Below are 15,317 nucleotides of genomic sequence, written 5' to 3'. Positions count from 1 at the left end.
CATAAATCAAGACTGTATGGTATTGACATAAGAATAAACATTGATAGAGAGAAAGAGAGAGAGAGAGATAAGGATAAACATATATATAACAAACAGTATTAACAATTCAAATGTAAACTTGCATTTATGGTTGACTTTTGACAAAATTTCCTATGGCATTTCATGAGAAAAGAATAATCTTTCCAGTAAATGGTGTGGAGAGAAAATTGGATATATACACGCAAAGAGATTAATTTGAACCCCTGACCTCACACCATACAGAAAAACTAACTCAAAGTAAGTCACAGACCTAAATATGAAAACCAAAAGTATGGAAGAACACCTAAGCAAGCTATGGGAGAAAGACTAGGCAACTTTGAGTTAGACACAGAGTTATTAGACACCAAAGCCAAAGTACATTTGATGAAGAAAAAAATGATACTGGATTTTTTTTTCAAAATGTATAAAGATTAGCTTTAGAAGACACCATTAAAAAACTGATCAGAAACACACAGACTGGAAGAAAACATTAGCAAATCATATGTCTGACAAAAGATTTATACCCAAGTATATAAAGAACTCTTAAAACCAAATACTAGAAAGATTTTTTAAAAATCTAATTTAAAATACTCAAAAGATCAGAGTAAACATTTCACCAAAGATGATTTATGAATGGCTACGGGACAGCACATGAAAAGATACTCAACATTGGCACCAGATAAATGCAAATCAAAACCACAAAAAGATCCCACTGTGGAGCCACATGATTAGTTATAATCATAAACAGACAATAATAAGTGTTGTTAAGGATGTGGAGAAACTGGAATCCTAATACATTGCTGATGGAAATGCAAAGTGATGCAATACTTTCTAAAAGAATTTGCCCAGTTCCAAAAATATTAAATGTAAATTTACCATATGACCTAGCAATTCCACTCCTAGATGTCTATCTTTGGGAATGAATATATATATATGCACACACACACACACACATATATATATATATGTGTATATATATATATCTACACAATGACTGTTCATATTAACTATTATTCATAATAGTGAAAGAGTGGAAACAATCCAAATGTCCACAACTTATGAACGGATAAACAAAATGCGGTGTTATATCAACAATGGCTTATTATTCAGCAAGAAAAAAAAATGAACTACTGATTCATGAGACCACACAGATAAGCTTCACAAACATTACACAAAGTTTACTAAGTTAGACACGAGACTGAATTTTATATGTTTTCATGTATATGAAATGTAAAGGCAATGTATTGAAACAGAAATTAGATTAGTGGTTGCCTGAGACTGGGGGTAGGAACAGAGTGACCACAAATGTGTAGGAGTGAAAGGGGTGATGGAAATGTTCTAAAACTGGAGAGCAGTGATGGCTGCACAATTCTGTGAATGTACTTGAAGTCACTGCATTGTACATTTGAATGAATTTTAGGGTCTATAAGTCATACCAGAAAAAAGATAATAGGAGAAAAAAACATTCACAATGTCCTTTATGTTACATTACAAATAAGGATTTACCCTAGAAAAATCAGCTTGGCACATTCATGAATCTATCTCACTAATGACAAACAATTAGATTCTACTTAGAAAAATTCTTACATAGGAACTTCCAACCTAGACACTGATTGTAGGTGCCTGGGTAGCTCAGTCGGTTAAGTGCCCTGCTCTTAATTTTGGCTCAGGTTACAATCTCACAGATTTGTGGGATGGATCCCCTCATCACAATTTGCACTGACAGCATGGAGCCTGCTTGGGATTCTCTCTCTCCCTCTCTGTCTCTCCTCGACTTGCATGTGCATGCATGTGCTCTCTCTCAAATAAATTTTAAAGAAAGATACCAATTCAATACTTTTTAAAACATTACTAATTAGAACCACATATTTTGAACTGACAAAATTCTAATTGGATGGAGATCTACAGAGACACAGGAAGTATCTACATTAGTAGACAAAACAGGACACTAAATTCAATTTATTAACAGATATCTCCACAGTGAATCACTCAGACATTATACTTTGTTAGTTTTATTTATGCATAACTGTTAGTTCCCTAATAAATGGATCAAGCTTTCTATTTTCTTATTATAAAATATTGAAACGCTATTTATTGTATCTGCAAGCATACAACCAGAGTCAGCAAACAACACAAAGACCCTATGCTAATTATATAGGTAAGTTCCTCGCTCAATAACTGACCTGCCTGTCTATGAACTGGGCACACTAAAATATTTGCTGATAATATAATACTTTTATCATGAAAATGTAGCTATCACATGTTACTTATATACATTCGAAGCCAAGTAATAAGGAAAATACACCATTTGCACCTATCAGATTAGTTGACACAATTATCTGCCTGGCCATTCCTCTTAGCAGGTTAATGTGTTTTGACTGCAAATTCTAATGAGTTTTACAGTACTGTTGACATCCCAATTCATAGAATGTGAACAAGTAGATAAGACTTGTCATTTTATTTCTGCCATTTGAGATAGCTTACCCTTTGATCCTTACACATCTCCAAGGTCCTCTTAACCTGACCACACTACATTGCGATTCTAGGGTAGGTAACCTCACAAAAAGTTTATAATTTTCTCAATGATTTTCTAATATTCCTCTACAATGAGCCTCAGCCTTCACGTATCCACATCTAAACTTGCTGCCAAGGGAGGCCCCTTTCAGTATGAAGGAATGTTTCTTCCTTCGTTGCTGATAAACTTTATTTCATTACAATAAGTATTGTAAAACATGTGGGGTAAGTGTCCTGCTAGATTACCCAGAAAACTGTTAATGACAGTTTGTAGTAATTTAGCCTTTGTTGACTTCCAAATTCTGGAATGGGAAACAGGTTTCAGGTTCTGTATACTTTTTCACCTAAAGAGTAGGAAAACATTCATCCTGGCATAAAGGTCCCATTATACCCCTCCCAACTAGTTCACATTTATAGCTTGTTTAATAACGATTTGAAATCCATAAAATCCTTTCCAGCTCAATGGCATCTGAGTGGGTTCCTAGGAGGATATTAAAGGGAAGGACAGAAGGTATCCAAGTTCACTATAAGAGCTACCAAAGAGTATTAAAATTCATTCAAGACACCTAGGGTGTAAAGTTTGGTGGATGTAAATCTAGTCATTAAAGATCCTGAGTGCTGGAGTTTTCAAAGCACTTAAAATTCGAATGGCTGCCCTCAAATACTAGCTTGCACAAGAATTACCTTGGATTCTTTTAAAATGCATTTCTTGAGTTTGAGGCCCAGTATGGGATTCTGATATAAATGGAGAATTCCCAACTCCCTCAGTCTCACTCCCACTACCATGATTTTGATAAAGCTGTCTGCACACCAGGCTTTAAGAAAGAGAGCACCGAGAAGGGTGAGCAAAGAGCCAGTGACGTAGGCTCACTGCAGTAAGTGGTTATGTATTTTATTCTATTATGTTTTAGTTTAGTTTAGTTATTTATTAGTAGTCATGTATTTTAAACGAAGCCAGGCAGAAGTAAGGGGAAAGAAAGAAAGAAAGAAAGAAAGAAAGAAAGAAAGAAAGAAAGAAATCAATCCTGGGGCAAAACATCTTTATGTGCTTGTGAAGAAAAAACAAATGCTGAGGTTTTTTTTTTTTTTTTTTTTTACTGGAAAGCAACAGGAAAGTAGAAGATGTTAAATAATGCCAAAACTGGCCTGGGCTCATCAGCTCCATTCTCTCCCTGCTCCTCTGAATGAAAGCCTAAACAGTTAATAATTTATTACAGATATGTGCACATTAATTATGAAATGAAATGGAGTTTCTCTTGTTGGAAAAGTCAAGTACAAAACTCTCTAACCCCCGAGGGCCATCTCAACACCGTCATGCAATAATTCTGCACAAATATCTGGGTAGCATTAAAATGGCTTAGTTCCCATTTTCTCACTTCTCTCAGTCTAGGGCTTGGCACGAGAATAAAGATGAGATGGAGACAAGATGATGTGCTCGCCATGGCTGCACCCTAAATGCACTCTGAAGCAAGTTATGGTCCTCGCTTAGCTAAGGGAATCTCAAAATTTCCTTTCAGGAAACCCCCCAAATCATAATCCAAGAGGGACTACTGGTTTGTCCCACTGCCTCAAAATAGGTCAAGATCACTTTCCTAACTTAAAGGTAATTCCTGTCAATCAGGAACTTGGAACTCCTCTCATTATTCTTTACTTGGTAAACAGAAACACATAAAACCATCCAGGGTAAAAATGTAATTGCAAGTAAGCAGAAACACTCAATTGAATTGTGCATGAGCTCAATAAAAATGTGCTGATTTAGGGTTGCATAAAAATAGCTAAAGGCTCCCGTAAAGAACTTCTTGAATTTAAAAAAGTATATCATAGGTCAGCTAATAAATTTCAAATAAATACATAATATTAGTATTTAAGAAGCAAATATTATTAAGCAAAATTTCTTCTCATAAAATTGGTCCATGCCTGACTTCTCTCCAGATATTAAGACATACATTAATACAGGATTAAAGAATTTATTGACCTTTAATGTACAATGTCAATGCATCAGTGTGATGATTCTTATTATAATTTTTTTATCGGAATTCACTGTATCGTTTCCTTAAATAAGAATGGAGCATCTGCACACTCTACACACGGAAACTTCTCTCATCCATCACCACTGGCAGAACCATCATCATCCACGCCATTCTGAATTGTGAACCAGAGACCATACAGAATGCCTTAAAGAGATGTGTTCTTCAAGTTAATAAAGACACTGAACACTTCCTAAATCAGAGAATTGTGATGGACCCAGGGAAGTCAAGAAGTTGAGGCAGAGAAACAGCTCCTTTAAGACTGTGAATACATTGAAGAAAGGAATTATTTCTTTTCTCTTTATGGTCTCTGGGCATTCAGCACAATATATAGATGTAACTAGCCCACTAACAATGAATACTTATAATGTTCTGCTCTTAAAAACAACACTGCAATGAGTAGGCTTATATGTAAATCTTCTGCACACATATGAATATTCCTGAAAAGAAGGGTAAGCACATTTAAAATGTAAGTACATACAATACAAAAGGCTCTCACAATTAGCTCTCCTACAGTGTATAAGATAAGGTGTTCCCCAAGCATTGGCCCTGGATATTATTAGTTTGCATAATTTGTGCCAATCTAATGAACCAGAAATGATGTTTGAGGAAATTCGCTTTTACTAGCTTACCAATAAATTTGAAAATAATTGTGAATGTTTACTTGATATTTATGTTTCCCCTTTTGCATATACACTAAAAAGTGACTATTTATGGATGGTAAGTTAACAGATAATATATTTTGTATATTTTCTAAACTTTCTATACTCAGCATGTATTATTTTGTTATTAACATTTATCTTTTCAAAACACTAATACAAAAAGAACTCTGGAATTAGAAATGAAAAAGACTAAAACTCTAATAGAAAAATGAATAGAAGGGATGCCTGAGTAGTTCAGTCAGTTAAGTGTCCAACTCTCGGTTTTGTCTCAGATCATGATCTCCTGGTTTGTGAGTTCAAGCCCCACGTCCAGCTCTGCGCTCACAGTGCGGAGCCTGCTTGGGATTCTCTGCCCCTTTCCCACTCATGTTCTCTCTCTCTCTCAAAATAAATCAGTTAAACTTTTAAAAAGTTAGTACAAGATATGAACAGTACATTTATAGGAAAAGAAGAATAAAAATATGAAAACATGCGCAGCCTCACCAAAAATACACAAAAACTATCGATTAAATCTATATTCAGATAATATTCCTATTAGATTTCACCAATATTAATATCTTTAGTAACACCCATACCAGCAAAAGCACTGGGGAAATATATACTCTTATATTCTGCTGGCCTGAGAATATAAAGTAATACCACCTCTGTGGGGTACAATCAGGCAACATCACCCCAAATTACCAATATCCATGCCCTTTGACAAAGAGTTACATTACATAGGCAAAATGGCATTTCTACAGAGTCTTATTTATTTAGCACTGTTCATAATAGGAAAACATTAGAATCAATCAAATGTTCATCAACACCAAACTGACTAAATACATTATGGAATGTACTTGCAATCACACAAAATGAAACTACCCAAAAAAGAAAGAGGAATCTCTCTGTGCACACATGTGTATGTGTATCAATAATGTAGACTTAAAAGCTATAAATTGATATATACATATTTATTTGCTTATGCATCAACTGCTTCTAGATCTTACAGTGGAAACTAATAACCCTACCTACATCTAGGAAGGAATATAGTAAAAAATGGAGAAAAAGTGTTGGAAGAAGACTTCATTGCATATCTTTTTGGGGGTTCTGTTTGGTAAAGTTTGAATTGTTATAACTTTGAAAATGATTACATTTTGCCTTTAGGTTTGAATGGTAGTTTGGCTCTTAACTATTGAGAACAAACGTGGTTACCAGAGGGAAGGTGGGGGGGGGTGGGGATGGGTAAAATAGGTGATGGGAATTAAGGAGGCAATTGGGATGAGCACTGGGTGTTGTATGTAAGTGATGAATCACTAAATTCTACACCTGAAAGTAATGATACACTGGATGTTAACTACCTGGAATTTAAATAAGAACTTGAAAGAAAGTTGAATGGTAGTTTGGCTGAGTACAGGATTCAAAATCACATTTCATCAGAACTCTGAAACACTCAACTCATGATCCTCTGGCGTCCATGTGACATTCATTCCATTATAGATCATCATTCCTTTATTAAGCTTGTAGAATTTTCTCTTTGACTTTCTAATATTCTCCCACAATGTGTCTAGGTATGGGTCTGTACTTATGCTTCTCTGAGCTTGGTGATGCATCCTTCTATCTGAAGGTGCATGTCTTCCTGTATCACTGGAAATGAGATTATGATACAAAAGAAAAAAAAAAAACAAACTCTGCTAACCTCTACCTAACCATTATTGGTTACATCAGCAAATCAACTCGAATCATTGAATTAAATAACACTCTACACGCCATCTAGAAAATATGATCACTGAGGCATGCCACATGCAGAATGTGCAAAGCTAGTAGATTCCTCCCTTGTCTTGCTGCATGCAATTATTTCCACCAATCAGCCTGGATGTTTACCAAGAATCAGCTGCATCTGTTTGAACTCACATAGGTACAACATTTGTAATCATGTAATCTAATCGAACACTAAATATTTAGCAGTGAAATAGTGTAAAGGCGTCTTTGCTTCCATGAAAATTTTGGAAAAACTTGAGAAAGGTAAGTCGCTAAAAGAAAACTGCTCTAATTTTATTTGGGATGAAACAATCGTAAAAGATCTGAAACATTTAGAAGTCAGTTGGATTTGTCTTCAGTTTTTCTTCCAAATATAGAAACCTATATTGGGAATTGGTTTGTATGCATGCTGAGTAAGGCTCACCTGGAATACCAGTTATCTGACCTACATTCAAAGTATCTGGCCTCACATCCAAAGCTTGGCTGATAAATATAAATATATATACATATATATATATATATATATAATGTATACACACACACATATATATGTGTGTGTGTGTGTGTGATTTAAATTAGAATAAAATGTTTAGGGTACTTTGCATTCATTTAAAACATTCTATCCTTTAAATGGGTAGAAGTAAAGAATCAGATATGTGTGCAAAGTTTATCCAATGATAAACATGGACTTACTTATAAAAATGAAAAATTGGAAACAACAGAACATTGGTGAAAAAAATTATAGTACATTCACACACAAAAAAATCCCACCCTTTCACTTATTTTTAAAAGTTAACTGCTATTAAATTTGAAGCATCTAGATCTATGATTCATGGCTCACAACTTTTCTTTCATATTGTGGACCCATTTGATTGAACATTTATATTATGTTCTGGGATAATTTCTGGGCTTGATTTTCTAGGTTAGAAATGTACTTGTCAATTCACGGATGGAGTTTTTAATTCTAATAACCACTTATTTTTAGATCCATTGTATCTAGTCATTTATTCTGGATAGCAGCTGTTGCTGTATGTTTTAAATTTACTTTTTCCATGAATATATATCCATTCTTATACTTCCATTAAAGTATCTTATCTATTCTTTTTTTTTTAAGTTTTTCTTTAATGTTTATTTTTGAGAGAGAGAGAGAGAGAGAGAGAGAGAGAGAGAGAGAGAGACAGTGTGTGAGCGGGGGAGGGGCAGAGACAGAGGGAGACACGGAATTCCAAGCAGAGTACAGATTCCGCTGTCAGCATAGAGACTGACGTGGGGCTCGAACTCACAACCCACAATATTATGACCTGAGCTGACGTCGGACGCTTAATCAACTGAGCCACCCAGGCGCCCCACTTATTTATTCTATTAATTTTGTTGCCTCATGTATTAACTTGCCAGAGTTTGAGGACTCTCCTTTATATGGTTCATTTTCTTAGATTCGTGGGTGTCAGCTCTTATGTTTTTGGTTTCCCTGCTGTCCTATCTGTTGTGACTCCTCCAGTTATTTGGCAAAAGAGTTGAGACGTTCTGCTGGATGCAGGGTGCCAACAGATCATCTATGGAGGAGGAGACCCTGTGTCCTCTGGTGTCACCAACATGCCCAGGAAGGCTCTGCCTTTACCCTCTCTGACCTTGTGTAGGCACACACATTTGGCTTCCATGGATTGTCATAACCGGACATGAAAAAAATCCAGTGCCACTTCTGCTCCCTGTGTTCCTGCAGTTCTGTTAGAACCCCCACCATTCACAGATGTTTCCTAATGTCTCTGTGTGTTCCATTAATCCAGTCCACACTGTTGTCAGTCTTCCAAGAGATAGTCAGCATGTCTAATGGCATTTTTTTATAATAATGCTTTAGATTTATTGAGAAGATCATTTCTGTCATTCCTAAGATTTGGCTTGAACAAAGAAGATAGATGTGTGAGGTCAATCTGCAATCTTTACTTTTTTCATTTGGATGTCGATTCCATTTTGTCTTCCCAGTTTCCCTCCTGCACGAGCATTCCCCGGACCCTCCCCTTACACTCTCTCCTCCTGCCTTAGTACTGGTACCCAATAAAGTGTCTTGGCCGAAATGGATACCCTAAAATATTTCTGTTCATAACTTGCTGTGGCATCAGATAGTGTGGGATTAAAAAAAAAAGGCATAAACTGCCAAAAAAAATTGAATTTATACAGGGCAGCAGATTCTGTATAAAGACCTAATCAAAACAATTACTGTATAAAACTTAAAAATTAAGTGCATACAGTTTTAGTAGTCACTCTTTATAATCCTGGAAGAATAATCCCAATATTAGTGATAATCATTTCCATAGTCCATTTAAAGGGAACCATAGGCAATTGTGTACCGATCTAGTTTAGTTTAGCACACCTCCTTAGGTGTGCTTTAAAAACAAACAAACAAACAAACCACAATGTGTTAATTTTGAGCCAACATCATTGTTGCACTCTTTCATAAAAATTAATTTGGGGATGCCTGGGTGGCTCAGTCCGTTGAGTGTCTGACTTTGGCTCAGGTCATGATCTTGCAGTTCGTGAGTTTGAGCCCTGCGTCAGGCTCTGTGCTGACAGCTCAGAGCCTGGAGCCTCCTCTGGATTCTGTGTCTCCTCCTCTCTCTCTGCCCCTCCCCTGTTCATGCTCTCTCTCTCTCTCTCAAAAATAAATAAACATTAAAAAAATTTTTTTAAATTAATTTGTTGCTTTTTTGTATTTTAATTTTTAGAGATTGTAATTTAAAACAAAATAAAGTATTACACATGCTGCATTTTATTCAGTGGTTTTTACTGGGTGCCTAACTCAAAACCGGGTATCTTGCAAATGCTGTGGACATGGAAAGAAAGGAATAACACAGCACCACCAAAGTACTTGGGGCATAGCTACATTTGTACCTATCTCAAACTATTGTATTCCCCTGTTGCCATTTGTCACTGACAAGCCAGGCTGGGAGCTCCCTGAAACATATCAAGGCTGCTTCATCTTCTTTTTGTATTCTCTGTATCTGCACAATACTTTGCTCAGAAGACTCGCTCAATAAATGTTTAATTGCTTAGTATTATGATATTTATGGACCTAATGGGTCTAATATGGCTGAAATAAGATTACTGTTCAATATTAGAGACTAATAAGGGGAAAGAGAAATAGTAAGAACACTTCAAACAGAAATAGTAAGAATACTTCATATATCAGTTGCTAGACAAATAGAATTTGCGCATTTTGTAAATAGGAAAAACGAGATCCAGAAAGATTAAATACTTTGAAGAGGCATCACCTAGCCATGTACCCAAAATATCTATTCTCGCACTTTTCCTTTCACAGCACAAGTTAGACTGATATCTGGAGAATGAATTGGCCAACCTTATAAATGTTTACCACTTTGCAATCCTGGATAGCTGATGATCTATTTCCTTTGATAGAGAGTTTGGGATCTTTTCAAATATGTAGTAATCCAAAAGGCATTGAGTTCAGGCACCAGAAGGCAAAACTAGCTGCTGAGAGGAGGTGGGGGAAGGCAGACTTAGTTATCTGCTCTTTTCTTTTTTTTTTTTTTTTTCAACGTTTATTTATTTTTGGGACAGAGAGAGACAGAGCATGAACGGGGGAGGGGCAGAGAGAGAGGGAGACACAGAATCGGAAACAGGCTCCAGGCTCCGAGCCATCAGCCCGGAGCCTGACGCGGGGCTCGAACTCACGGACCGCGAGATCGTGACCTGGCTGAAGTTGGACGCTTAACCGACTGCGCCACCCAGGCGCCCCTTATCTGCTCTTTTCCAAGCAACTAATAATCAGAAAGCTTTTACTTACTGAGAAGGAAAGAAAAAAAACTGTTGCAAAAGAAAAGCCATTGCATTTATAAATAATTCACCCCTATAGAAAGTCACCATGACTCCCCACATTAGAATTACAGGATCACAGAATTCTGGAAATACAAAAGAGCAAGTACATAGCCGTTTGATAATCAATAGTTAGAAAAAGCCTGTATTCCAGCAGACAAGGCTTTTGAGGTCTGATCTCACCAGACATTTTAGGATCATTTCCCCTTATTGCACCTTCTGGCCTTAATCATAGGAGATTCTTATTTTCATTCCTTGGGTAAGTGTGCACTTTTAAATCTTCAACATCACTCCTCTACCCAAAACACTCTTCAGCCCCATACTACTTGGGTAATGCCTCCTGATGCTTCAAAACTCTGTTAAATTCTGTCTGCTTTGGGAAGCCTTCCCTGACTCCCCAAACTGGATTTTACCTCAGGCATAAGATTTGATTCATCATGTCACTGTCCCAAGGATACCTGTGTCATAACCACTTGTGTATAATGTCTTTCTCCTAATCTGTAAGTCCCCAATGTAGGATGTAGGAAACATTTAACATCTAATAGAATTGTAATTCTATCCTCCAGTTTTTAATTAAACCATTCAAACCTCTAATTTTACTAATGAACACTGAAGCCCAGAGAGGTAAGACTTGTCAATTGTCAGAGTACAAGCCAATGTCAGAGCTCAGATAACAAATTATGCTCTCTTTCCTAATTCACCCTCATAAGGGAAAAAGGGCTGGCATGGTAGAGTCTGGAGTAACAAACGTACTCTTCTTGGCTATCTGCCTAACTTTTTACTCAAAAGTCTGACTGCTATACTGTATTGCTGGCAACGTCAGATTTCCTCAATAACAAAGACTTCCCAGTTCAGAACATATACATATGTGGCTAATAGGAAAAGTGAGCAAAAGTCCAACATGATAAACAGGGAGGTATGTCAAACTCCTGTTCAGTCTATGAAAAACCTACTCATAATTTTAACTTTGCTCCCTTAAGTATGGAGAGAAGGCATAGCTCATTTGGAAAATCTGACCAAAAGCCCACATTTCAACACAGTGAAATGCTTTATCCCCTATTGCTTCTACCACACCAGGAACTTTCTATATGTAATTATTTAATCTCTAGCCAAAAACTAGTGGACAATGAAATCCCCACAAAATGTTTCCCCCAGTGAAGTGTTCAAACATCAGTTCCACAAAAAACATTTTTAAAAGCTTTTCATGTAATTTTTCCATGCCAACTTTTTTCACTCATGGCTACAAATGTCCATATTTGAATATTCATCATTATGAGCATCTGGTAAAATATAGCCCTGTCCAGCAATTTACATCATTTGACTATGAGACCTTAGGAGGGCATAGGTAAAAATTTCCAGTTTCATTTTGTCTGGATTTTTAACCATCTTTTTCCACTTCATGGCTTTGGGTGGTTTTGATTGCACTGATATTTTCTGCTCTCCATTACTATTGGGTTTTTCTACCAACGAGCAGGTTGCTTTCAGGCAAGTCCTTGTGGACTTCATCAATGGCTCACTAGAAATGGCAGAATGAAGCCACAAATCACATTAGTGTTTTCAATATCTTGTGGGTTTTGCCTTAAACCAGTAAATAAAGGCCACAATGGTGATGCCCCCATGATAAGGTGGATGTACTTACTGCCCGTGAACTGTACATCTACCAGCGGTTAAAATGGTAAATTTCATGTTATGTATACTTCACCACAAAGTAAAGGCCAACTTACAGGAGGTAACAATTTTCCCAAAACGTGGGTCAAGACAGAGGAGGGAAAATCCAATGATGATCTCTACTGTTCAGATACAGCAAATGAGTTTTACTTTGCAGTTCCAACAGGCCTCTAGGCAAGGCTCCCAACCCTACTACTTTCTTCTGTGGAGTGGACAACAGGAAAGCCAACTACTGCCAAATGAAACGCAAACCTCACAAACGGAGAGTTAACCCATAGAATCATGCATGACCCTTTGCATACTGACTGGGTTCTAAGGTCATGGATGACTCCGCAGCTCCGAATCTTTCAGTTACTTCTCAACTCCTGTCCCTCACAGAACACTGAACAGGTGTCCAGTGTGGCTGTGCGTGTGTTTAAATTGTAGACAGCTGTCAGAATGTAACTCCCTAGAGGATTACAGTGTTCTGACAATTTTGAAGGACATGAAAAAAAAAAGGAGATAATAAATGCGGAACTGGTGGTGGGGTGGGAGGGGGCAAACATGGAGAAGATTCCGCAGTGAGCAGATTGGTTGTCTTCCAAACTCCTAAAAGAAGCCACGTGGTGGGCTTATTTTGGAAAACACAAAGCAGCAAAACCAGCAGGAAGAGTTACCCCGAGGCAGTTTGATGCCGTGTCCGGAAGAAACGTGTAACCATATAGGAGAAGGCTGTTAATGCATCCCCTTAGCCTTCCGATTCACTGAATGCCTTGGAGATGTTCAGCGGGAGGTAAATGGAAGGCACTACTGCGTGGTGCAGACTACGGTGAATGAAGTTCAGGGTGCATGCAAACCAGCCCGGTCTCTAAGGGGAGAGGGAGGAGTGGCGGGAAAGTGGAAAGCTGGGGAAGGAAGAGCGCTTACCAGGCCACCTCCACAGGTGCTGAAAGAGGCCAGCGAGCCAGGGTGCTGCAGCACCGCCCCGGTGTAGAAGCAGGAGGCGTCGGGCGGCGCCGGAGGGCGCCGGGCCGCTGCTGCCAGCGTCGGGACGGGGCCCGGACTCGGCCGCTGCTCCACCGCGAAGCGCGGCGCCAGGAAGCGGCCATCTCTCCGGAGCAGCAGGTACAGGTCCCGGGAGAAGGCCGGGATCCGCAGCAGTACCTCGTCACCGTCCGACTCGGCTTCCTGGGCCGGGGGAGGAGACGGGGGTGGCTGTGGGGGCGGCGGCTGCCACGAGGCCGGGGCGCCCGGGGACAGGGCGGCAGCCCCGCCGGATCCCCGCGGCAGCTCCTGCGATTCGAACTCCTCGTCCTCCTCGCCCGCTGGCGGCGACGGCGGCCGAGGTCGGGGCCGGGGTGCGGAATGGCCCTCGGCGGGCTCGCCCGGCGGCGCCGGGGCCACCGAGCGCACCTCGCGGGAGCTGCCGGCCGCCTGAGTTCGGGCGCCTCCGCCGCCCCCAGCGCCGCGCACCCAGCCCGGGTCCGCGCTGCCCCCGCTGCCGCCCGCCGCATCCACCGGCTCCCGGCGCCAGAGTGCAGGAAACACGACTTCCCACTCCTCGCGGTCGGGGGTGAACTGCAGCCCTGCGGGCGGGGCAGACAGAGAAGTGCGGGGCTTAAAGTGCCGCGGTTCCAGTAGCACAAGCATTCCCAGGCTCACACTCGGTTCAGACACAAGGCTCTCGTGTTAATGCGCCGGAGACCACCCGTCTAGCCCCTGAAACTCTTGCAACCCCTGAAGCCTTGCGATCAGATTACAAACCCCGGCATTTTCAAAATAAAAGTACGATTATATGGGGGGAGGGGTGACGGAGTGGGGCAGCAAAGTTTGGTGACAGCACTTGGTTGTTGAAGGTAACCCAGTGCAAAGACTCCAACACAGATAAATTATTTTCTTAAGTGTATGTCAGAGCAAAGCGTCGCTATCAATTTCTGTACTTCCCCATTTTCCTCTAGGTGCTGTAATCGTACCTTTGCAAAGATTTCTCCTCTCATTAGAGGAAGGCTGACCACGCCAGGATGTTTAAAATGAGGTCGAGAGAAGTGCACTTCGCTCGCGGGCGTGACCCTCTCATCTGCACCCGCACGCTTTTTATTGCTACCTACTGAGCCCTGCTCGCCGCGCACCGGCTGCACCAGCCCTGCCCGCCCGTGCGTTCTCGGTTTCCGCCGGGGAAGTTGAAAAGCAAGCCCAAAGTCTCGGGAGAACTTACCTGAAACGATCCCATTCGACAAGACCCCCAGCTGGTAAAGGAGGCAGCAGCAGCAGATGTGAGTAAGGCGCATCTCGCGGCTCTTTCCGGGACCGCGCTCCCGCGGCCGCGGCTCCTTGCCCCGCGCGCGCCTCCTTGCGCGATCCACCGCGGGCGCCGCCGCCTCCCCGGAGCGCAAGGAGGCCGGGCGGCGAGTTTGCCCGGGCCCTTTGTCTGCCGGGGGTGGGAGGGGGGTGCTGTGTGACTCCGAGAGGCTGCCCGAGCCCGGGCGGGGGGGGCGGGGGGGGGGGGGGGGCGGGGGCAGGCAGCGCCGCGGCCCCGCAGCGCTTTGGCTCCCTGGCGAATTAGGTGATGAGTCTATTTTCTGTGTTCTGGACGCTGCGAGAGTTTCCGGAGCCCCACAGGATAGACCCACAGTCAGGAGCGAGCCGGCCGGCGCAAGGCTGGCAGGGCTGCCTCAGGACAGGCGGAGGACTGCCCCGCGCGGGCAGGAGCGCCGTGGTGTCGGAGCCGTGGCTCGCCGCCTGCACCCGCGCGGAACTGCCAGGGGCTGGTGCCGCAGTCCCAGCAACCTGGCGTGTGCCTCGCTCCGCACGCGCGGGCCGCGAGCTCTTACCCCGAGAGGCGCGGGAGGGAATTTGTGGCGGGACGAGGAGGAGACGCGACTCG

At 41.1% G+C, this 15,317-nt stretch overlaps 1 protein-coding gene across 1 annotated transcript in view; it reads right to left on the bottom strand.

The window, feature by feature from the left end:
• The window catches only part of ADAMTS19 (ADAM metallopeptidase with thrombospondin type 1 motif 19), a 231,323-nt gene extending 216,593 nt beyond the window's left edge, over positions 1-14,730 (bottom strand). The window contains 2 exon segments of the mRNA XM_030317935.1: positions 13,361-14,019; positions 14,649-14,730. Coding sequence (XP_030173795.1) covers positions 13,361-14,019; positions 14,649-14,721 — 732 coding nt within the window. The 5' untranslated portion in view covers positions 14,722-14,730.
• Between the last annotated feature and the right edge of the window lie 587 nt (positions 14,731-15,317).

Source organism: Lynx canadensis, chromosome A1 (assembly GCF_007474595.2).
Source record: "Lynx canadensis isolate LIC74 chromosome A1, mLynCan4.pri.v2, whole genome shotgun sequence".
In the NCBI taxonomy this organism is placed as follows: Eukaryota; Metazoa; Chordata; class Mammalia; order Carnivora; family Felidae; genus Lynx; species Lynx canadensis.
This window is presented reverse-complemented; position numbering and strand designations above follow the sequence as displayed.